The following is a 25,389-nucleotide window of genomic DNA, read 5'->3' as shown; positions in this document are numbered from 1 at the left end:
AATAAATAAATAAATAAAAATAAAAACAACCTTTTATTCTTCTTGATTTTATTGTCTTAGCTTCTTGACATTTTTTGTCTTTTTGCTTTTGTGGTTCATCCTTTTTGTGTCCTATTGAAAAATTCTTTGCCACTCCAAGGTGGTGAAGATGTTCTCCCATGTTTTCTTCTAAAGATTATACTGTTTTACCTTTCACATTTAGATCTGCAGTACATCTGGAATTTATTTTTGTATAAGAAGTGTGAGGTTGGGGTCCAGATTCCTTTTTTTCCTGTGTAAATATCCAGTTGATCCAGTGCCCTTTATTGAAAAGAGTGTCCTTTTCATACTGCACTGCAGGGTCATGTTTGTCATAAATCAGGTGACTGTAAATGTTAGTTTGTTCTTGGAATCTTATCTGTTCTACTGTTTTGTTTATCTGTCTTTCCTAATAGGTCTTTATATCTAGTAGTATAAATATTCCAGTTTTGTTGTTGCTCAAGATTGTCTTGGCTCTTCTTGGCCTTTTAAATTTTCATATAAAGTTTAGAGTCAGTTTATCAATTTGTACCCAAAAAACCTGTTGGGAATCTTATTGATATTAGTATTATGTCTTGCACATCTTCTGTTAGATTTGTATCTAGGTATGTGACATGTTGAGGTTATTGTAAATTATATGTGTAGCATCACAGCGGCAGTTACAGGTTCAAGTTGTCAGTCTGACTTGAGTAAAAAATGTCTTCAATACTATATTTACTTACTTTTATATAGAGATAGAGTGGGTATAGCATCTCTATCTTATCTGGATGCCCAGTGGCTACTCAAATACACAGATTCAAGTATAAAGAAAGAATTCATTGGGAGTGCAGGCAAAAAAGCAAGTCATCTACAAGGGAAAAGTTCAGACTAGCTTCTAACTTCTTCATAGTAATATTCAATCTGGAAGACAACAGCACAGTACTTACAAACTTTTGAAAGAAAGAGAGACCCCAAAATTTTATAGCTAAGTTATCTTTTGAGTATAAAGGTAAAAGGCAATATTCTCACGCACTCAGGAAGTCAGGGAATACAGCACATATAAATCCTTGAAAAAACTATATGAAGATGAATGATGAAATCTAAACAAGTAAAACTTGGTTTAAAAAAAAACAAAGGCAAAATGGAAAGAAAAGCCATGGGGAAAAAGACGGGAGTTTGGCACTATATCCATTTAAATAGATACCTGAGACTAAAAACAAAGATGAACATAGAATCATGATATGACCCAGGAATTCCACTCCTAGGTATATACTAAAGAGAATTGAAAACATGACCACACAAAAACTTGTATATGAATGTTCATAGCAGCATTATTTATAATAGCCACAGAGTTGGAAACAACCCGGATGTCCAACTGATGAATGTATAAACAAAATGTGTTATATCCATACAGTGAACTTTTTGTCAATAAAAAAGAATGAAGTTCTGGACACATGCGTGCTACAACATGGATGAACCTTGAAGATGTTATGCTAACTGAGAAAAGACAAACACAGAAGCCTACCTATTGTATGATTTCATTTATATGAAGTGTCCAGGATAGCCAAATCCAGAGACAGAAATTAGATTAGTGGTCACCAAGGACTTTGGGGAGAAGAGATGGGGGAGTGACTGCTAATGGGTCTGGGGTTTCATTTTGGGCTGATGAAAATGTTCGAAAATTAGATAGTGATGATGGTTGCACAAATTCGTGAGTACATTATAAACCACTGAATTGTACACATGAAAAGGGTTATTTTTACGATATGTGAATTATATCTTGATAAATCTGTTATTTTTAAAAAACAAGGATGAAAAATGTGGTTTGCAGAACTAAATGTAAATCCTTGACAATGTGAAATATATAGTCCTTGAAAATGTAGATATGACTAATAAAAATCAGTACATAGTGGAAGGGAGGTGGGAGGAAGTTTAGGAGTGTGAATTTCTTTGTTTCATGGCAAGGCTGCATATGCTATAAAAATTAACCATGTAAAAATCAGGACTCTAATCTTTCAGTTGCTTCATACTCAGTTTTACTTTCTTTTGTTAAAACATTTTTATAAAAGAAGAACATGTCTAATAGCCTTTAAAACTTTGTCTTTTCTTTCTTAATTCCCATGCATTCATCTCTCTCTGTATATGTAAAACTTAGCAAATTTTTATTTTTTGGGGGGGTGCGTTGGGTCTTCGTTGCTGTGCACGGGCTTTCTCTAGTTGAGGCGAGCGGGGGCTGCACTTTGTTGCAATGCATGGGCTTCTCATTGCGGTGGCTTCTCTTGTTGTGGAGCACGGCCTGTAGGCGCACAGGCTTCAGTAGTTGCTGTGCGCAGGCTTAGTAGTCATGGCACATGGGCTCAGTTGCTCTGTGGCATGTGGGCTCTTCCCGGACCAGGGATCGAACCCATGTTCCTTGCATTGGCAGGCGGATTCTTAACCACTGCGCCACCAGGGAAGTCCCTTAACAAATATTAATGATGATAATCACTGGGTGTTAGGATATTTGATGATTTAATTTTTTTTACACTTTTCTGAATTGTTTAAATTTTTTACAATAAACGTTTGTCACTTTTTAAAAAAGAGTGAAGTTATGCTAAAATAAACAAGCTACCATCTACTATAACCATTGTTAAATCAAAAAAGTAAGAAACACGTAATTTTGTGAATAATACCAGGGGATAAAAGGAGAAACTGCTATACTCAGGTTTCAGTAAGCATGCATATATGAATTTATTCATTCTACCAGACTTTCCTGAGTGCCTGCTCTGTCCTTGGTGTTGTGCCAGTCAAAAGCATACAGATATGAGTAAGACATGGTCCCTGCCCCAAAAGTCCATGGTCTTGTTACTTTTTTTTTTTTTTGGACAGCTCTAATTTTAGAATGTTTTACCTTGTATTGAGCGGAAATATGCTTCTCTGTAACTTCATTGAATTTAATTTTGATGTTTTATAGCCATAGCAAGCCTCATTCACCTTTAGTTTAACATTTCTTTAAACTTTGAAGTTGATATTTGAAGACAGTTATGCAATTCCTCATGTGACACGTTTTATTTATTAAGTAAATGATTTCTTTGTTTTAGTATCTCTCTCAGTACTTAGGATCTCTATTTTGTTTAAAGTAGGGTTCCACAAATACGTAAGCGTTCTGAAAAGAAGCTGAATTAAAGCAGAGAGAAGTAGGATGGTCACTATCCAGCTCTTTCCATTTTTACCTCTAAGTATTGCTTTAAGGTAGTATATTGAGATTTTTCCCCCAAGAATAGTCTACTGTCATCTTTCTGTTTTGGATCTTTCTCTCAGAGTTGTCCTTATTCTGTCTGTCACAGTAGCCTGTATTTGTGGTCTGCAATTCCTCATTCTAATATGTAAAACTTCGTGTTATCCTTAATTGAGTTTAATGTAGTTTGTGGGACCGTCCCATATCCTCTACCTTCAGAAATGCATTTCTGACTTCCAGAGTATTGACATCTCAGCTAAATTTAATATTATCTGGACCTTTGGGCGTGTTTCATTTCCTTTATCTCAGTCATCAATAAAGATTTTCATTAGTTTGAATCCTAGGGCTCTCCTAAATGGCATAATATTCAACATCTTCCACAGGTTTACTTAAAGTTATTGATAACTGCTGTTTGGATATATATATTTCAATCTGCCTGGCTCTCCACCTTATATTTTCACACTTCACCTAGGCAAATTACTTTGTTATTTGTATAATTTGGAATTTACTTAAAACATTTTGAATAGAATACTCTTTGATATAATTTTTTAAATGTTAATAAGGATCTTCTTTGTGCAAACACTGTGCTAGTGCATTTAGGGAGAGGAACATTGGCTGTAAGGACAGATAGACCTGGAATAAAATCTTGGCTCCACCATTTGCTTATTGTGAGAATTTGGGAAAATTATATAATCCCGTAGCCTGACTTTGTTTGTTTAATTGGGCGATAATATTTCACAATATTGTTATGAAAAGCAAATGTTAGCATATGTAAAATGTGAATTCCAGTACTTGGTCCTTAATAATAGGCTCAGTAGATTTTATTGTTCCTTTCTCTCCTTTCAGGGTCTAGCTCAAATCTTATCACATCTGTGAAATTATCCCCAACTATTTTATTCCCTTTCTAAAAGTTTCTTTAACTTTTACTTTATTAAAGTAATGCATTAAAAATAGATAAAAATCCAGCCTGTGCTAAAAGACTTGTAACGAAACCAGAAAGCAGTGCCCTTTCCTAACTCTTTCCTCTCTACCCTCCAATTCTAATCCCCAGAGGCAAAACTTTTTTTAAAAAAAAAACAGCTATATTGGGGTATAGATGACATGCAATAGAAAGTGCCTATTTAAGGTGTACAAATTAAGTTTTGTCGTATGTGTACACATGTGAAACCATCACCACAATCAAGACAGTGAACAGATTCATCACCTCCGAGTTTTCTCATGTCCCTTTATAAGTCCTTCTCCATCCTGCTGTCTCTTCCACCCCAGCCCTACCCACAACCACTGATCTGCTTTCTGACACTATAGTATAGGTTAGTTTGTATTTTCTAGACTTATATGAACTGTTTTAATACTTGTCTGCCAATTCTAACATCTGTATCAGTTCTGGGTTGGTTTCAATTGAGTATTTTTTTGGGTTGGTTTCCTTCCTTTTTGTATGCTTGGTAATCTTTTTGGGGAGGGGGCTGTGCCATGCAGCTAGTGGGATCTTAGTTCCCTGACCAGGGATGGAACCCATGCCCCCTGCAGTGGAAGCACGGAGTCCTAACCACTGGACCGCCAGGGAATTCCCTGCCTGCTAATCTTTAATTGGATGTAAGACATTGTGCTTCTTACCTTATTGGGTCCTGGATATTTTTTGTATTACCATAAATAGGCTTGAATTTTGTTCTAGGATTCAGTTAAGTTACTTGAAAATAGTTTGATCCTTTCGGATTTTGTTCTAGCTTTACTGAGGTATAATTGAAATATAGCGTTATATAAATTTAAGATGTACAAGCTGTTGATTTGATACACATATTCGTAAAATGATTACTTCCATAGCATTAGCTAACACCTCCATCCCGTCACATAATTTCCATTTCTTTTTTGTGTTAAGAACATTTAAGATCTTCTCTCTCAGCAACTTTTAAGTATATAATACAGTATTATTAGCTGTAGTCACCATGCTATTCATTAGACCCCCAAACTTGTTAGTCATGTAACTGGAAGTTTGTATCCTTTGAAAACATCTCCCCCATTTCCCCCACCCTCAGCCCCTGGTAACTGCCACTCTATTCTCTGTTTCTCTGGGTTTGGTTTTTTTAGATTCCACATATATGTGATATCATATAGTATTTGTCTTTCTCTGGCATATTTCACTTAGCATAATTTCCTCAAGTTTCATCCAAGTTGTTGCAAACAGCAAGATTTCCTTCTTTCTCATGGCTGAAATAATATTCTGTTGTATATATATACCACACCTTCTTTATCTATTCATCTGTTGATGGACACTTAGGTTGTTTCCATATCTTGGCCATTGTGAATAATGCTGCAATGAACATGGGAGTGCAGGTGTCTCTTTGAGGTCCTGTTTCATTTCCTTTGGATATATACCAAGAAGTGGGATTGCTGAATCATATGGTAGTTCTATTTTTATTTTTTTGAGGAACCTCCATACTGTTTTATGTAGTGGCTATACCGTTTTACATCCCACCAACACACGTTTTACAACCCTTTTCTCCACATTCTTGCCAAAACTTATCTGTCTTTTTAAAAAAAATTATTTCATTGAAGTATAGTTGATTTACAGTATTATGTTAATTTCTGCTTACAGCAAGGTGACTGAGTTATACATATATATATATATATATATATATATATATATATATATATATTCCTTTTCATGTTCTTTTCCATTATGGTTTATCACAGGATATTGAATATAGTTCCCTGTGCTATATAGGGGGACCTTGTTGTTTATTCATTCTCTATGTAATAATTTGCATCTGCTAATCCCAAACTCCCAATCCCTCCCTCCCCCACCACACCTACCCCTTGGCAACCACAAGTCTGTTTTCTATGTCTGTGAATCTGTTTCTGTTTTGGTAGATAAGTTCATTTTTGTCATATTTTAGATTCCACATATAAGTGATATCATATGGTATTTGTCGTTCTCTTTCTGACTTCTCTTAGTATGGTAATCTCTAGGTCCATTAATTTTCCTGCAAATGGCATTATTTCGTTCTTTTTTCTGGCTGAGTAGTATTCCATTGTATATGTGTACCATATCTTCTTTATCCATTCATCTGTCAATGGACATTTAGGCTATTTCCATGTCTTGGCTATTGTGAATAGTGCTGCTATGAATATAAGGGTGCATGTATCTTTTTGAATTATAGCTTTGTCCGGATATATGCCCAGCAGTAGGATTGCTGGATCATATGGCAACTCTAGTTTTTTGAGGCACCTCCATACTGTTTTCCATAGTGGCTGCACCAGTTTACATTCCCACCAACAGTGTAGGAGGGTTCCCTTTTCTCCACACCCTCTCCAGCATTTGTTATTTGTAGACTTTTCAATGATGGCCATTCTGACCAGTGTGAGATGGTACCTCGCTGTAGTTTTGATTTGCATTTCTCTAATAATTAGCGATCAAGTGTGAGATGATATCTCACTGTGGTTTTGATTTGCATTTCCCTGGTGATTAGTGTTGTTGAGCATGTTTTTCATGTGTGCTTAAATCTTTAATCCAGTTTGAGTTCATTTTGTAAGATAGAGGTTCAGTCTCATTCTTCTGTGTGTGGTTATCTAGTTTTCCCAACACTATTTATTGAAGAGACTAACCTTTCCCCAGTGAGTGTTTCTGTGGTATTAGTTTTAATATCTTCTTTCTTTTCTGATTTTATTTATCTGAGTCTTCTTTTTTTGAGTTAGTCTAGCTAAAAGTTTGTCAATTTTGTTTATTGTTTCAAAAAACCAGCTCTTAGTTTCTTTATTTCCACTCTGATCTTTATTTCTTTCCTTCTCTTGACTTTGGGCTTAGTTTGTTCTTTTTCTGGTTCTTTGAGGTATAACGTCAGGTTGTTTATTTGCGATCTTTTTTCTTAATATAGACATTTATTACTATAAACTTTCCTCTTAGAACTACTTTAGCTGCATCCCATAAATTTTGGTATGTTGTGTTTCCATTTCCATTTGTTTCAAGATATTTTTTATTTACCTTTTGATTTCTTCTTTGCCCCGTTTGTTGTTCAGGAGTGTGTTGTTTAACTTCGACATATTTGTGAATTTCTAGTTTTCCTCCTATTGTTGATTTTTAGTTTTATGCCATTGTAGTTAGAAAAGATACTTCATATGATTTCAGATTTCTTAAATTTTCAAACACTTGTTTTGTGACCTATTATATCATCTGTCCTGGAGAATGTTCTGTGTGTGCTTGAGGAAAATATGTACTCTGCTGCCTCTTGGATGGAATGTTTTGCATATGTCTGTTAGATCCATTTGGTTCCAAGTGTAGTTGAAATCCAACTTTTCTGTGTTGATTTTCTGTCTGGATGATTCTATCCATTGTTGAAAGTAGGGTATTGAATTCCCCTACTATTGTTGTATTGTGGTCTATTTCTTCCTTCAGATCTGTTGATATTTGCTTAATATATTTAGATGCTCTGATTTAGGTACATATATATTTACAACTGATATATCCTTTTGATGAATTAACCCTTTATTATTACATAATGATCTTCTTTGTCTTGTTACAGTTTTTGGCTTAAAGTCTATTTTCTCTGATATAACTATAGCTACCTTTGCTCTCTTTTGGTTTTTACTTCCATAGAATATCTTTTTTAATGATTTCACTTTGAGCCCATGTACGTCTTTAAAGCTGAAGTAAATCTCTTGTAGCGAGCATGTAGTTGGATCTTGTTTTTTTATCCTTCCAGTCACTGTATGCCTTTTTTTTTTTTAATTTATTTATTTGTTTTATTTTTGGCTGCGTTGAGTCTTCGCTGCTGTGCGCGGGCTTTCTCCAGTTGCAGCGAGCAGGGGCCACTCTTCACTGCGGTGGGCGGGCCTCTCATTGCAGTGACCTCTCCCGTTGCGGAGCATGGGCTCTAGGCACACGGGCTCAGTAGTTGTGGCACACAGGCTTAGTTGCTCCATGGCATGTGGGATCTTCCTGGACCAGGGCTCGAACCCCTGTCCCCTGCATTGGCAGGCGGACTCCTAACCACTGTGCCACCAGGGAAGTCCCTGTATGCCTTTTAATTGGAGAATTTAACTCCTTTACATTTAGAGCAATTACTGATAGATACGGACTTACTAGTTTCATTTTATTAATTGTTTTCTGGCTGTTTTGTAGTTCCTGTATTCCTTTCTTGCTGCTTTCCTTTGTGAATTAACGATTTTCTGTAGTGGTATACTTCAATTCCCTCCTTTTTGATTCCCTCCAACAACAATCTTTTGTTGTGTCTAATGTAGGTTTTTGCTTTGTGGTTACCATGAGGCTTACATAAAACAACTTATAGATATAACTGTCTTTTTCACACTGATAGCAACCTTGCATACTAAAACTCTATCCTTTTACTACACCCTTTTAGGATTTTGATATCACAATTTACCTGCTTTTTATTTTGTATTTATTAACAAATTATTGTAGCTGTAGTTATTTTTAATACTTTTGTCCTTTCTTCATTGTACTAGACTTAAGTGATTAATACACCATCATATAACAGTATTACAGTATTCTGAACTTGATTATGCTTAGCTTTACCAGTGTGTTATACATTTTCATATATTTTCATGTTACTAAGTAACATTCTTTCATTTCACCTGGAAGATCTTAAATGTAAGCACTTACAGCTGTAAATTTCCCACTCAGCACTGCTTTTACTACATCCCATTAATTTTGGTATGTGTGTATTAATTTTAGTTCATCTCTTATGTATTTTCTAATTTGGTTGTTGATTTCTTCTTTGATACATTGGTTGTTTAATAATATTTTGTTTAATCTCCACAGGTTTGTGAATTTTCCAGTTTTCCTTCTGTTATTTTTTTCTAACGTCATTCTTTTGTGATTGGAGGAGATATTTTATATGATACTTTATATCTGCCTTTTTAAGTCTATTGAGACTTAATTTATGGCCTAACATATGCTCTATCCTGGAAAATGTTCATGTGCACTTGAGAAGAATGTATGTACTGTTGTTGTAGGGTAGAGTGTTTTGTATATGTCCATTAATTAATATTTGTCCTGATATCAGCTCCTATGTTGAAAATCACAAATTTGGAATTTTGAATGTATTGTGCCACTATATTCCCAGAATAAATGTATAAAATACTACCCAGAATCAATATACAAAATAGTTTAGCCATCTTTTTCCCCATTTTACTATTTATTTCTGCTATTACGGTTTCTATTGTTTCTTTGCTATTCATATTTCAGCTTTGTTTTTGTAAAGAGAGGATCAAAAATCACATCAAGATCCGTTGCCTTTTGTGTTCACTAGAAACAGAAACTAGGAACTAAAAACATTGCCACAAAAATTAAAGTTTAAGAAGAGATGCAAAATGCACGCTCTGATTTGTTGTCATTCATTTCAAGAGACAAATTAACTCAGTTCTGTATTTTATCTTGTCATACTGTTATCCATGGACCACCCTTTCAGTAGCATTGGTGTAAGCTGCTTTTTCCAACTCACTTTTTGCTTATCTTTGAGGTTCTTTCTGAGATTCTTTTGCTTTTTTACCTTGAGAATTTATAAGTTCCTTTAGTGGATGTTCTGGTTGAAAATTCTTAGTTTCATTTGTCTGAAGGTATCTGTATTTTACTTTGATTTTTGTAAGAAATTTTTGTTGAGTAGAGAACTATTTTCCTTTAGCACCTTGTAAATATCTTTCCATCACCTTTCTAAGAAGTCACCTGCTTAATTTTTGCTAAGGGCTAACTGTGTATATCTTTATTTAAAGTAGTATTGATTAATCTCATTATCTTCTTGTGTGTGTGTTTTTTTTCTATAGGGAATACAGTGAGTAACCTGATTATGATTATACCTCCAATTTTTGGTGCAATTCAGAGCATTAGAGGTGGACTGGAAAAGCGGTACATTGCTTCCTATTTAGCACTCACAGGTATGTATAACACTTCATCTAAAAAATGATGTGAAAAGAGATGATGTACCATATTCAGACAGACTGTTTTTCTCATTCTTTCCTAAAATTGTTTCTCAATTTTGTGTTGTTTATTATACAACTTGAGCATATTCTGAAACTTCTGAATTAAAACTCCACAAATCTTGCCAGTATTTGAACTGTATTTTGAATAAATTAAAAAAAAATAACAAGATATTTCAAGTATCCAGAAAAGAACAGGGATAATATAACAAATATATCCATGTATCTCACCATCCTTCTTTGTCAGATCTTAACACTTTGCAATATTTGTTTCAGTTTTTACTTTTTCTTTTTTAAAGAAATAAACTGCTATAGATAAAGTTGAAGCTCCCTTTCTACTCCTGCTTGATTTTATTCCCATCTTCCTCCCAGCTCACCCTGCTAGAGTTAACCTCTATACTGAATTTATCATTTTCTCACATGTTTTTGTGTTTATACTATATATGTATATATCCTTAAAAATATGAAAAATATCATTCACATATTTTAAAACTTTTTGTAAAGGATATTCTACTGTATCTGATCTTCTGCAACTTACTCCTGTTCCTCTACTTGTCTGTGAGACAGGGACTGTGTCTTAGTTATCTTTGTATCCCTATTGCCTGGCAAGTTAGTGGTCCTCAATATATGTTACATGGAGGGATGAGTGAACTTTACCAGAGCCTAAGATGGGAAAATCACTCTTTCATGTCCTTGCATTATCATCATAAAGACAAAAATAGCAAAGAAAGTAGATTCTAGTTTGCTTCTTTTATATAACTTTCTAAGTTAAACACAATTTCTTTTGTTTTAGTTCAAGGTAGATATTATTTACACATGGGCAGAAAGGACCTCTAATTACCACAAAACTGTAAGCTATAGTATATCATATCAGATTTTATATAATTATATTAGTCGTTGCATATGAGAGAGTTTAATTTCTGAATCTGTTTCTCATATATGTGGTGTTTTGAGAAAGTTACTTCATTCATCTTCAAAAGGAAGACTTGTCCACAAACTTAGCCCTTTGCTTTAATTCCTGGGATGTTTTAAGAATGTTTATAAAATACCAACAAATCACAATCAGTAATAACAATAAGAATAAAAAGATTTGAGGGACTTCAAGGTTGCACTAGGATAATACTGCCCTCCTGAGTTAGAATTTGTCCACTCATCCTTCTAGAAAACCATACAGATTAAGAAGGAAAGTAAATAAAACCACACTTAGCCCACACTTTCAGCCTTACTAAGAGAAAAATAATACCATGAATGTCAAATCATTTTTAAACAAGAAATAAACACCACATTCTAGCAGAACTGTCTTTAATGTTTTAGACTTGGGGAGGTTTGAAAAACTATATGGAAAAGAGGAGAGAAGAGTTGAGAGCTTAATCTGAGAAAACACCAATAGAAAGAGAAAGCTTCATGATAAATGCAAAATTTCTGAAAACATTATGAGACCGGGTAAATCATAGTACTTGATAAAGTACACAGTACTTTAAAGTACATAGTAAAGGACTTGAAAGTGTACAAGACCTAAAGTGGCAGTTTGGGAAAGGTATTACTTCTGGGAAAGAAATAACTAGAAAGAGGAAGATAGCCATTGGAGATGTGTAAGTGTAGAGAAAGAAGGAAGTTAGAGTGAGGAATTAAGATCCTACTGAAACAAAACAACTATAAAATACATTAGACCCTTCTCCCTGCACCCTGCCCTGCCACCAAAACAAATAAATGTATATGAAAAAGGACACTAACCTTTATTATTCAGAAGGGGGCAGGCTTGAACTTGAAATCTTTTAAGCCACCCCAAACCTTTACTCTTTCCATAAATTGGACCCCCCACAAAATCAGTCTGCATCCATGCAAAGCTACTGTAATAAAAAAACAGAAAATGAGAATCAATACCTTTTGGCTCATGGATGTTCTTTCCCCACCACTAATTATAAAGCAGAAAGAAACTGCAGCACAATACTCCTAACTGAATTAGCCTCAAACCAATAAATGAATAAATATTTAAAAACTAATAACACCAATAAAAATTAATTAAAAAAATAAAAAGTAATAACAGAAATAGCTTCCTCATCCCCCAAAATAAATAAAATTAGAATTGATTAAACTTAGGAAAGAAATTAAGCCTGAATTACAATGTGTTGAGTATTTAACAAGGGCTATTTAAGAAAGACAGAGAAGCAAGAGAATGAAAATGAGATAAAGAAATAAAAAGGGTCAGAGAGAAAGTGATTGAAATGGAAGACAGACTAAGAAGATTCAATACAACTGTAATTGGAGTCCCTGAAGAAGGAAAATAAAACAATGAAACAGATCTTATATTTAAAATTGTAATTTTCAGATTAATTTGAAAGAAGACTTTTTGGAAATGGAAGAAGACCCAAATCTAGATATTGAAAAGTCCATTTTGTCTCATAAAACTGACTTGGAATGGTCAACTCTGAAAGAGACTAGTAAAATTACTGGATTTTAAAAATGAAAAAAATCCTCACAGCTCAAGGGAAAAAGACCAGACTACTTATAAGGGCAAGAAAATTAGGCTGGCACTAGACCTCATCAGCAACATAAAAAGAAAGGCATCAGTGGAACTGCATTTTTAGTGCAAACCAAAGATTTTATATTCCAACCAAATTGTTTTTCAGTTATCCAGGTTATAGAAAGACAGTTTTAAACATACAAGTACTCATTGAAAACTGTACACATGACTCCTTCTGATGAATCCATGAGTACTGCTCTGTCTGATTTAGTAGCTGCTATCCACATGTGGTAATTTAAATTTAAATAAATGAAAATTAAATAAAACGCAAATTTCAGTTCCTCTGTCACACTAGCCACGTTTCAAGTGCTCAGTACCCATATGTGGCTTATGGCTACCGTATTGGGCAGTGCAGATATAGAACATTGCCTTCATCACAGAAAGTTCTACTGAATGCATTGTACTAGAGAATGATGTTCATCCAACTAAGAGAAGACTGGGCGAACTTGGGCAAAATGTCTGATGATGAACATTTAACACATTTAACTATAGATCTAAGACTAAAACAGATGTGATAAGGACTGAAGAATAGTATATGGACATTATATGGTCTGGCAAAGTAGAGAGAATGCAGTTTTTTAAATGGGAGAAGGAAAGGGCAAAGTAGAATAAGTTCATTGACTATTGCCTATGTAGTAAGTTGAGTATTGAAGAATATGATCTAAAAGTAACAAACTAAATAGTAAAAGGTTAAGAAAAAAAAGGGGAGAACTCAGGGTACTATAAAAGGCATAAGTACAAAAGTAACCCCTAGGCCAAAAAAGCCTCTTTTCTAAATACCAAAAGAATTAAGTGCAAAAAAGACATTTCACTTAGAGAAATACATTAAATATAAAGTAATATATGTAACTATTATAATGAAACAATATGACAGAGTTGAGATTAAACATCAGTCCTATGAATCAAAATGAATCAGCTTAACTTAATATCAAAAGAAAAAGATTTTTGAATTTGATCAGCAATTAGGATTGAACTTTATGCTATATACAAAAGACACATCTAAAACTAAAAGTGATTCAGAAAAGTTAGAAGCAGAAATAATACGAAAGCAAGGGTAGTGATCCTGATATCATATAAAGTAGAATTCCCTTCAAAAAGCATTGTGTGACAAAGAAGGATGTTTTTAATGTTGAAGCCATGATTCAAAGTGAAAATACAAGTTTTTAATAACTCTGTACCAAATAACACAACCACCACTATTATATGGCAGAAACTACAAGAGATACAAAGAGAAATAGATAGAAACATAAGAATAATAGAAGATTTTAATATGCCACACTCAGTACCAGACAGATGAAGTGAACAAAATATATCAGTAATATCTGGAAGACCTAAAGAGCATAACCAATAAAATAGATCTTATGGCTTTATGCTGAACTTTACACCCTTATAATACAGAATATACCCTCTTTTTGAAGTACACATAGAACATTCATAAAAACAAAACAGTAAGTTCTGTTAAGTAGAAATATTAAAACAACATCCTCTGGTCACAGTGCATCCATGCTAGAAATTAACAACAAATTCAAACCATAAAAAAACTCTTCCTCGAAATTTTAAATCCTCTGTTAACTCTTGGTTGAAAGGGAAAATAGAAATGGAAATTATAGGAGTCCTAAAATACAGTTGTAACAAAAAGTCTGCATATCAAAATCTATGGGGATTTATGTAAAGCAGCCATCAGAGGATAATCCATAGGCTTAAACAATTAAATAATAAAAGATAAAAACTAAAGGTGAAAAATTAATTAAAATCCCAACTCACAAGGCAAGAAAAAGACTGCAAAATAAACCAAATGAAAGTTTAAGGGAGGAAATTATAAAGATAAAAGCAGAAAGTAACAAGATAGAGAACAGAAAAACGTTCTAATTAATGAATCAAAATCTATTTTTCTTTAAGAAAAAGTAGACAACTAGCTAACTTTAGAAAAAAGGAAGCAAACATAAACATTAAAATAAGAAATGACAAAGAGGAAATATCCACTGAAACAAGAAAAAAAAATTTTTACCCTCTATGTAAATAAATAAATTTAGAATTGGATAATTTCCTAGGAAAATACAGTTTGTCAAAATTGACCCCAAAGATAGAAAGCTTTGAACAGACCAATTTCTGTATAGGAAATAGAGTAACTTATTAAGGAATTCCTGCACAAAAGTACCGGGTCCAGATAGTTTCACAGAGAGTTCCAATAAACCTTCAAAGACCAGATAGTCCCAATGCTACATAAATTTTTTCAAGCACAGATAATGAAAGAAAACTTCCAAATTCTTTTTATGAGGCAAACAACATTGTTATATAAACCTAATAAAAATGCCATAAAAAAGAAAATTAAGGACTAATATCGTGAATGAATATCAGTGCAGATATGCTAAGTAAATTATTAGCAAACAAAAAGGAATGATACTTTTTCTAAGTACTACTGATACATGTAACAACACGGATGAACCCTAAAAACATTATGTCAAGTGAAAGGAACCAAAACACACAAAGGACCACAGATTATATGATCCTATTCATATGAAATTTCTAGAAAAGGCAAAATTATCGAGTTAAAAACAAATAATTAGTTACTTGGGGTTTCGAGTGGATGTTGACTGCTAATAGGCATAAGGGAACTTTGGGGGGTGATGGAGTTATCACAGAACTGGATTGTGATGATGGTAGCACAACTCTTTAAATTTACTAAAACTCCTAAAACTGTACACTTACAATGAGTGAATTTAGTGGTATATCTCAGTACTTGTTTAAAAAATAAAAACCAGTGGACACAGGAAATGGAGGAATGTGCACACTGTGTGAAAGAAGGAGGGATATTTAGTCCTTACATCTCAGAGGTGGTGTTGAAGGAAGAAAGAAAATAGAGCAGAAAAACAAACAAACAAATAAACAAAAAAATATATATGTCAGTGCTAACATGTATAGGTGCTATAACTCTTCTCTAGTAGAATACAACTACTTTTCCTGTTGTCCTTGACAGGTAGAATCCAGGCAGCCACTCCTGATTGTTCAAGATTAGATGAATCCTATTTGTCACTCTGAGTCTGAGGATTTTCTGTTCTCTCTTAACAAGGATCCGTGTCTTATTAAGTGATTTCCTTTGCATGTTAAAGACCTAAAGTTATTTTTTGATCTTTATACAGGTACGATGATTTGAGAAACTATTCCACATACAGTAATCTGCCCTCTTCTAATATTCTTGTGAATATATGGAGGAACATATTTTCTAAATTATTTTTTCCTGTAACCTTCTTCCAACTGAAGAAAGTTGGGGGATAATTTTTAGACAGGTCTCTTTGTATCAGTATCTCTTCATGGAAAGTCATCCTTATAAAGTTCATTCTCTGAAGTTCAGAGAAAGCCCTTGAGCTCAATTTCTTTCTTATAATGTTTTCCAATTACATCACTAATATACATTAACAAGTCCTTATCCAAATCCTTGGGACCAGAAGTATTTCTGAACTCATATTGTTTTTGAATTCTAGAAAGTTAATAGACTGTGTTTGCTATAGTATACTAAGCCCACCAAAACCTGGGACAGCACCCTGTAGGTGAACATATCCATATTGCTGCTTAACGTGTGAATATTCACAGTAACTAGGCTAAATAATCACTATAAATAGCCTCATGTCCAATTAGGTCAGGTTTTGCTATCAAATGAATTTGTGCCAAACTTAAAGGACAAAACATCTTTTGGTTTTAAAAGATTTTTTGGGAATTGTATTATTAAACAAGATATGTAAGTTTATCTAACTCTCTGTTTTCTTCTTTTTAAAAGTAGTAAATAGTAAACAGAATCTAGTCCGACATTAGGGAAATAAAACACCAAGACAAATGGAGTTTGTTCCCAGAATGGAAGACAATTCAAATTTAGGAGATCCATTCATGCAATTTACTATATTAATTGATTTAAGAAGAAAAACCACGTGATTATCTCCATAGATGCTGTGAAAGCCTTTGTCAAAATTCAGCAACCATTTCTGATTTAAAAAGAAAAACTAAAGAAAACAGAAATTCACCAATCCTGTCTTAACATGATAATATACACACATCAGTCCTAAAGCTAGCATTTTACTCAGTGTGGAAGCCCTAGAAGCATTCCTATGAAGGTCAAAACAAGGCAAGTGTGTCTGTCTCCACTGCTATTTAACAAAGTACTGGAAGTATTAATCAATGCATTTATACCAGAGAAAATGATTAAGGACTGGAAAAGAAGGAAAACTATCTCTATTTACAGCTATCATGGTATTCCTGAAAACTCTAGCCTAGAAAATCAGTTATCAAGCAAACAATAATTATTCAAACAATAAAACTATTTAGTTCAGTATTAGGTTTAAAATGATCACAAAAAGCAATAGCCTTCATATGTACAAACAATCTCCCATTAGATATATAATAGAGAAGAAAATCCCATTTAAAATAACATCCAAAAGGATAAATATCAAAAAATAAGTTTAACAAGATATGTGTAAAACCTATATTAAGAAAACTTAAAACACGTCTGAAAGACATGAAAGTAAACCTGAACAAATGAAAAGTTGTTCTTGAATAACTTAAGAAAACTGAAAAATGTCAGTTATATCTAATAAATAATACTAATAAAAATACCAGTAAGTAGGGGGCTTCCCTGGTGGCGCAGTGGTTACAAGTCAGCCTGCCAATGCAGGGTACATGGGTTCGAGCCCCGGTCCGGGAAGATCCCACATGCCGTGGAGCAACTAAGCCTGTGCGCCACCACTACTGAGCCTGCGCTCTAGAGCCTGCGAGCCACAACTACTGAAGCCCGTGAGCCTAGAGACCACGCTCCGCAACAAGAGAAGCCACTGCAATGAGAAGCCCGCACACCGCAACGAAGACCCAACGCAGCCATAAATAAATAAATAAATAATTTTAAAAACCCAATAAGTATTTTTTAATTAAACAAGTTGATACTAAAGTTCATATTAAAATATAAACATGCAAAGATATCTAGGCAATCTTTAAAAAAGAAGAGCCAGAAGGATGTACTAATCCGCCTATATATTAAAACATACTGCAAAACCTGCCTCAGTAAAATAGTAGAGTACAGATATTTTGATAGATAATACAATGGAATTTAAAAGAAAAAGCATAAATAGACCCAAATCCATATTAGAGTTTAGTGTATGGTAAAGATGGCATCTCTGAGCATTGGAGCAAAGATGAATATTTTAATAAATGATATTTGGAAAAAGATAAAATAGATGTATACCTTACATTATACATGTGAATATGTTCTAAATTGATTAGAGACCTAAATGTAAAAACTAAAATCTTGTGGGACTTCCCTAGTGGTGTAGTGGTTAAGAATCGCCTGCCAATGCAGGGGACATGGGTTGGAGCACTAGTCCGGGAAGATCCCACATGCCGTGGAGCAACTAATCCCGTGCACCACAACTACTGAGCCCGCATGCCACAACCACTGAAGCCTACGCGCCTAGAGCCTGTGCTCCGCAACAAAAGAAACCACTGCAATGAGAAGCCCGCGTGCTGCAATGAAGAGTAGCCCCCACTCGCCGCAACTAGAGAAAGACAGCATGCAGCAACGAAGACCCAACGCAGCCAAAAATAGATAGATAGATTTAAAATCTTGTAAGTACTAGAAGAAAATATGTGAATTATTCTATATTCAGTGTGTGGGAAAGTATTTATAACTATCATTCAAAATCCAGATGTAATAAAATGTTGGCTAATTAAATAAATTAGCCAACCATACCTTTGGCATGGCAAAAAATACCATATGCAAAGTCCAAAGCAGAAGACCAAATTGTGAAAATATTTGTGATATACACTAAGGATAGAGGTTTAATATCCCTGATACAAAAATGACTTTTAAATATTGAGGATAAAAAGGACATCCTTTAGAAATAAAGACAGAATATTCTCCAAAAAAGATACTACAGAATAGCCAGCATATATAAGAAAAGATATCCAGCTACACTGATACATTATTTTTCTTTTATCAGATTGACAAAAAGTGAAACACTTGACAACACACTCTTGGCAAGGCTGTGGGAGAAATAGGTACTCTTCACACATTGCTGGTGAGAATGCAAAATTTTTGTAGGTGACTTTGTCAATATCAAAACTATATATGCATTTACCCTTTGACTCAGCAACCACATTTATTTTTTAAATTTTTTTATTATTTTTTTTAACTTATTTTATTTTTGGCTGCATTGGGTCTTCATTGCTGCATGTGGGCTTTTCTCTGGTTGCGGTGAGCGGGGACTACTCTTCATTGTGGTCCGTGTACTTATTGTGGTGGCTTCTCGTTGGGAACACGGGCTCTAGGCACACGGGCTTCAGTAGTTGTGGCACGTGGGCTCAGTAGTTGTGGCTCACGGGCTCTAGAGCACAGGCTCAGTAGTTGTGGTGCATGGGCTTAGTTGCTCTACGGCACGTGGGATCTTCCTGGACCAGGGCTCGAACCCGTGTCTCCTGCATCGGCAGGCGGATTCTTAACCACTGCGCCACCAGGGAAGTCCAGCAACCACATTTTTAAAAGTTTTCTGTGAAGATATATCGCCTGTAATTCAAAATTAAATGTGCACAAGATTATTTATCACAGAATTATTTTTAATTACAAAATAATGTAAACAACCTAAAAGCCCATATGTTGGAAATTGGTTGAATAAACTGGTGAATCTACACAGTGAGTATTATGAAGATACAGAAAGAATGAGGAATGACTCAGAACTGATATGGAGTGATTTCCAGGATTTATTGTTAAGTAAAAGATGCAGCATGTAAAAGTATGCGTGCGTGCGTGCGCACACACACACACACACACACACACACACACACGGTATATAATTTTTTTTCTTGGAGAAAGAGGGGAAATCAAATATACATACATCTGCTTAGTTTTTCAAAAAGAGACATAGAAAGCATGAACCAGAAAAATAATGAAATTAGTTTCTACAGGGGGGTGGGTGGAAAGGCTAGAGGAGAGAGTGACACTTCTCTGAGTAAACCCTTTTGTATTTTTATTTTTGCAACCTTATTATGATTTCACATATTCAAAGAATATAATTAGATCAACCAGAACAGGAGTTGGGGAAATTAGGAAGAGAGACCCTAAAATTGAATACAAAGAAAAACAAATTGCAAAAGACACATCTGATAAAGGACTGTTAATCCAAAATACACACAGAACTTTTTTGTACATAAAATATAAATGTAAAACTCAATAATAAGGAAACAAACAATCTGATTGAAAAAATGGACCAAATACCTTAAAGACACCTCATCAAAGAAGATACACAGATGGCAAATAATATGAAAAGTTGTTCCACATCATATGTCATCAGGGAAATGCAAATTAATACCACAATAAGATCCTACTGTACATCTATTAGAATGGCCAAAATTCAGAACACTGACAACACCAAATGCTGGCCAGGATGTGGAGCAACAGGAACTCTTACTCATTGCTGGTGGGAATGTAAAATGGTACAGCCACTTTGGAAGACAGTTTGGCAGTTTCTTACAAAACTAAATGTGTTCTCACCGTACTATGCAGCAATCACTCTCCTTGGTATTCACCCGAAGGAGTTGAAAACTTATGCCTACACAAAAGCAGCTTTATTCGTAAAGCCCAAACTTGGAAGCAACCAAGATGTCCTTCAGTAGGTGGATGGATTAGGAAACTGTGGTACCTCTAGACAATGGAATATTATTCAATGCCAAAAAGAAGTATGTTATCAAACTGAAAAGACATGGAGGAACCTTAAATGCATATTACTAAGTGGGAGAAACCAGTCTGAAAAGGCTACATACTGTATGATTCCGACTATATGACATTCTGGAAAAGACAGTACTGTGGAGACAGTTAAAAGATCAGTGGTTGCTAGGTGTTGGGGGGGAGAGAGATGATAGGCAGAGGACAAGATTTTTAGGATCATGAAACTATTGTGTATGATACTGTAATGGTGGATACATTTTTCCAAACCCATAGAATATACAAAACCAAGAGTGAACTATAATGTAAACTATGGATTTGGGGTGCTAATAATGTGTCAGTGTAGAGTCATCTATGGTAACAAATGTACCACTCTGGTGGGGGGGGTGATAATGGGGGAAGCCAGAGGGTTGGGGGGGGGTGAGGAGGACCGGCATTATATGGGAAATATATGTACCGTCTGCCTAATTTTGCTGTGAACCTAAAACTGTTCTAAAAGAAAGTCTTAATTTTTAAAGTGTATTGTACTCTTTATCAAACAGAGAACATAACCACATAAGAGGAAAGTTAATCCATTAATCCAGTTAACTTTGAAATGGTTTTCTCATATACCCAATTTGAAAACAGAAAGAGAATTCAGTGAGATATTGAACCTTACTTTACTAACTTTATTTACTATGTATTTATTTATTTACTTTTTATTGTCAGTAATGGTATGAATATAGCAATTCTGAAGTTATCTTTGCATTTTAGAATTAAGCAAATGTGGAAATATATTTATATTGTTGGGGGCTAGGGTTCTCATGTAGAAGAAGGAGATACAAATTTGGATGGAGGAAGGCAAGGAAGAACCCTGAAAGAACATTGAAATCTGAGGTATCAGCATGATTAAAAATAAAAAAAGATTTCACATGTTCTATCCTCTGAAAGGGTCTGGAAGCAATGAGTCTTAAGTAGCAATGAACACACCTAGTGCCCACACCTTGGTTTCTAAAAATCTTTCCTCACTAAAAGGAGCTAAGGCTTCTTGGAGAAATGCCTCATTTCTGGGATAAGGCAGGGAAAGCGCAAGATGAGTCTGGAACATCTTGTCACTCCAGAAAGTAAGACAGGGCTCAAAAAATGAGGGAATAATGTCAAAATGACACAGAAGACAGTTTGGCCAAAGTGAAAATTTGAGCTTCCAAATGGAAAATGACTGTAATGGGTTATGTAACACATGGTATAAAAAAAATGCACAAGCTCATACTGATACTAACAAACAAATGGTGTGAGAAGCGGAAAGCTTTTTTTTTAGAGAGTAGAATTGCCAACTAATAAATGTAAACAGAATGATAGGGTTTTTTCAAATCATCATTTTGCAACCATCATCGTATAATTGATTCAGGAGTCATCAGTGAATGCTAAAAATATTGGGTGAAAGTGTTTGGGAACATGATGATTACACAGCCTGAAAGTATCTCCTGATGAATTACTCATTAGTTACAGATGGAAAAATGGTAACAACACAGAAATCTGACAGATACCACCTAATTCAAGTAATCAATCCTAACATCATTAATAACAGTATAAACTAACAACTGATTCTTCTTGGTGTGATGCACTGAAAAGGAAACAACATCATTTATACAATATTATTACCAGAAGTGCATAACCTGAACCAAATGATGAGAAAACAATCAGAAAAACCCAGTTTGTGAGGGTTATTTTATAAAACAACCAACCTGTTTTTTTTTTTTTTTACAAATGTTAAAGTCATGAAAACGAAGGCTGAGGAACTGTTCCAGATTAAAAGAGACGGACAACTACATGCAGTATCTTCATTGGATCCTGAATTGGGGCACAAGGAGAAGGTCTAAAAGGCAATATTGGGCAAATCAGCAAAGTTTGAATAAGGATGGTTTTTAAGTCTGTCCCTTCTACAAGACTAAGCTTTGCTTCCTGAAAGCAGCTGAGTTATTACTCTTCTGGATTTCTGGCATTCAGCAATACCTGGTGCAAACCAAATACATGAGGCTGTTTGATGAATGAATGTATACTTTATTTTAAACAACAGGCATTTTTGCTAGGACTTCTTTTTCATGTACTTGTTTGAATTTTTCACTGAGATAAGTCTCCCCACCAAAAAAAAAATTTGTGTGTGTGTGTATGAGAGAGATTCACATATGCACACACACACACAGAGAACAAACTTTATCTGGAAACAGATTCGGTTAACAAATCAAGGACATTTACTGAATACCATATAAGATTTTTCAGTATTTTAATTTTATGACCAAAAATTTATAACTACTTAGTTGATACGAACTTTTTGGAGTTGAGGGAGATTTTGCAGAAAGAATTGAAAATTTGGCATTGTGTAGAAGTATATTAGGAACAGATTGTTAGTAATTTATGAGGGTCGTTGTGTTCTGGCTTAGAGCCTAGATTTACTAAGAATTTAGTCGTTTTTTAATTCATTCAACAAATTTTTACTGAGAATCAGTTATGTGCTAGGTCTAGCTCTCAAACCATTGTTCATTGGAGCTTAGAGTTTAGCAGGGGAAACAGAAATTAATCAAATAATTTTATAATTAAGTATGCACTAACAGTGTGGTAAGTGTTATAAAGAAAAGGTACCAAGTACAGTGAGGAAGAATTAGGGAAGTTAAGAGTTACAAACATTACTTTTAAAATATTTTTTCCCATTCCATGTCCATGAGCAATTGCCAGTTCTTCCAATAAGCCTGATTTCAGTTTAGTCCACCTGCCCAGTTACAGCTGTTTTGGAACCACCCAGTCCCTTTGTCTAATATTTTTCTCTTCCTCTTTGTTTATTTTTATCCCAAATATGCACATTTTATGAAAGGAAGAGATGCTCATAACACATCAATAGAAGAATCAAAGATGTCTTCTCTGATTATTTTTCTAATAGGTCTCTTAGTAAAACTTGCTATTAAAAGGTGGGGGGGAGCTTCCCTGGTGGTTCAGTGAGTAAGACTCCACGCTCCCAATGCAGGGGGCCAAGGTTCGATCCCTGGTCGGGGAACTAGATCCCGCACGCACCCCGTGACTGAGGGTTCGCATGCCCAACTAAGAGTCTGCATGCCTCAACTAAGAAGTCTGCATGCCACAATTAAAGATCCTGCATGCCGCAATGAAGATCCCACGTGCCGCTAGTAAGACCTGGGGCAGCTAAGATAAAAAAAAGGGGGGGGGGGATTAAGAACCTAATACTTGTTTTAAGTAAACATTTTTAAAATCAGCAAAATTATTTCTGCTTAAATATAGAGAAGGACGATAAAGAATTCAAGTGAATTTAATACTCCTTGTCCCATAATAAAACTAGGAGAATAAATTGAAAAGTAAAGACAAGTTATTTGATGCTAAATTCTGCCTGCCTAGTTGCTATTAGTATTTGACGTTAGGACTCTTAACATTTTCCAAGCTTCATGTGGTATTGGCTTAGTCATTACTTTTTATGAGGTCATTTGCTGCTAATGTTGGTGGAGTTTAGAGAGATAATAGTAATTGTCATTCATAGAGCATTTATTATATACCAGGCTCTGAGGGAAGTACATTAAATTATATTATTATGTCATTTAAAATTCTCTACAATCTATGAGGAACTCTTCAACTTCATTTTATAAAGGTAATATTTGAGAAGAGCAGTAACTTGACCAAGATCACACAATGAATAAATGGTAGAGCCATACCTTGAACCCAAATATATATGCTTTTAATCATTATGCCATAAGACAGTTATTTACAACTGTGCATTGTCTAAAATAGAACAAACCAAAAGAAGCCTTTTCCATGAGATTTGTTTTTTCATGAAATTTAATTTTTCTCTTTACTCCCAAAGTCACAAATTGTTGTTTATCTTATTCCTTTAAAATAGAAATAGGTTCACTTTCCTTTACAAATAATTTTGAGTACATACTATGTGCCAGCATAAAAAGACAAAGTCTGTCCCCAGAGAGCTTATACTACATTGAGGAGAGATGAATTGCATATAAACAACAAAATCTATTTGTAGTTGTACAAATGTATTTGTTATGCAGTTATCTAAATGAGTAGGTAATTGGCAACAAGAAAAAATGAGTGGTAAAATAGTCAAAACATTAATAAAGTAGAGCAGAAAAAGTCTGTTGAAGATAGACTTCGGTGCTGAAATAGAAATATCACAAAGTCATTTTCCCATGGAAAGGACCACTGGAAATTCTTTGCATGGAGTAGCTTAAGATTAGTGTGATCATACTTACAGTAGTTACTGCCATACTCAATCAAAGTCATCTGAAGTGATCTTAAGAATATTATACCAAACGAAGACCCAACACAACCATAAATAAATAAATAAATAAATAAAAATTAAACTTTAAAAAAAATATTATACCATTTGTCAAGGGGAAAGTGAGTGGACTGTGTACTAGACTAATAATCTTTTAGATTATAGCAATTACACTTAGCAGTGAAACAGAGATAAAATCAATATGCTGTGGAAAGGAACTTCAGAAATCATTTCATAACTTGTTTACTAACTTATTTATTCCCCTTTATTTAGTCCCAGTTTTCCAGACATTGCCAGAAACATCAATGGTCTTTTTTTCTAGTTAGTGGAAAAAGTAATATAGTAACATTGAAGACAAATTTGGAAGACAATGCAAAATACCCATAATCCCATCACCCAACAGAAACAGTATTTTCTTTTATTAGTTAATAGTTCCTAATCTTTGTGCATATGCAATTGTGGTTTTATATGACTACACTTTGAATAAACATGCCCAACCTAGAAGCCAAAACCCAGGGATAGGTTCAGCCAGAGAAGCAGGAACCAGTTAGCTAAGTAGCCTGTGTAGTCAGTGAACAGGAAGTGAGGAAGTGAAATGGCCAGGAAAATAGCCTGGTAGAAAGTAAAAGTAGAAAGGTAGAAAGCCAGGTGGAAAATAGCCTAAGCCAGAAAGCATGAGCTGTAAGGGCTCTTCATCTGCTTCCTGTGGCCTCAGTTGTGGTTTATGTTTCAGTGTTTTAGGCTGGAGCCAGAAT

The 25,389-nt window shown here is 34.5% G+C and overlaps 1 protein-coding gene across 3 annotated transcripts in view; it reads left to right on the top strand.

Annotated features, from left to right (window-relative positions):
• The window catches only part of ACER3 (alkaline ceramidase 3), a 187,496-nt gene that overhangs the window by 61,397 nt on the left and 100,710 nt on the right, over positions 1-25,389 (top strand). For 2 of the 3 annotated variants that reach the window (XM_036860117.1, XM_036860119.1), the window contains one exon: positions 9,989-10,099. In XM_036860117.1, coding sequence (XP_036716012.1) covers positions 9,989-10,099 — 111 coding nt within the window. Of the gene's footprint in view, positions 1-9,988; positions 10,100-25,389 lie in introns of those variants that run through there. The other variant, XM_036860118.1, reaches the window with a different exon arrangement.

The sequence above is a fragment of the Balaenoptera musculus genome, chromosome 8, assembly GCF_009873245.2.
Source record: "Balaenoptera musculus isolate JJ_BM4_2016_0621 chromosome 8, mBalMus1.pri.v3, whole genome shotgun sequence".
Lineage (NCBI taxonomy): Eukaryota > Metazoa > Chordata > Mammalia > Artiodactyla > Balaenopteridae > Balaenoptera > Balaenoptera musculus.
Note: the sequence above shows the minus strand (reverse complement) of the source record. Positions and strands in the feature narration are given on the sequence as shown.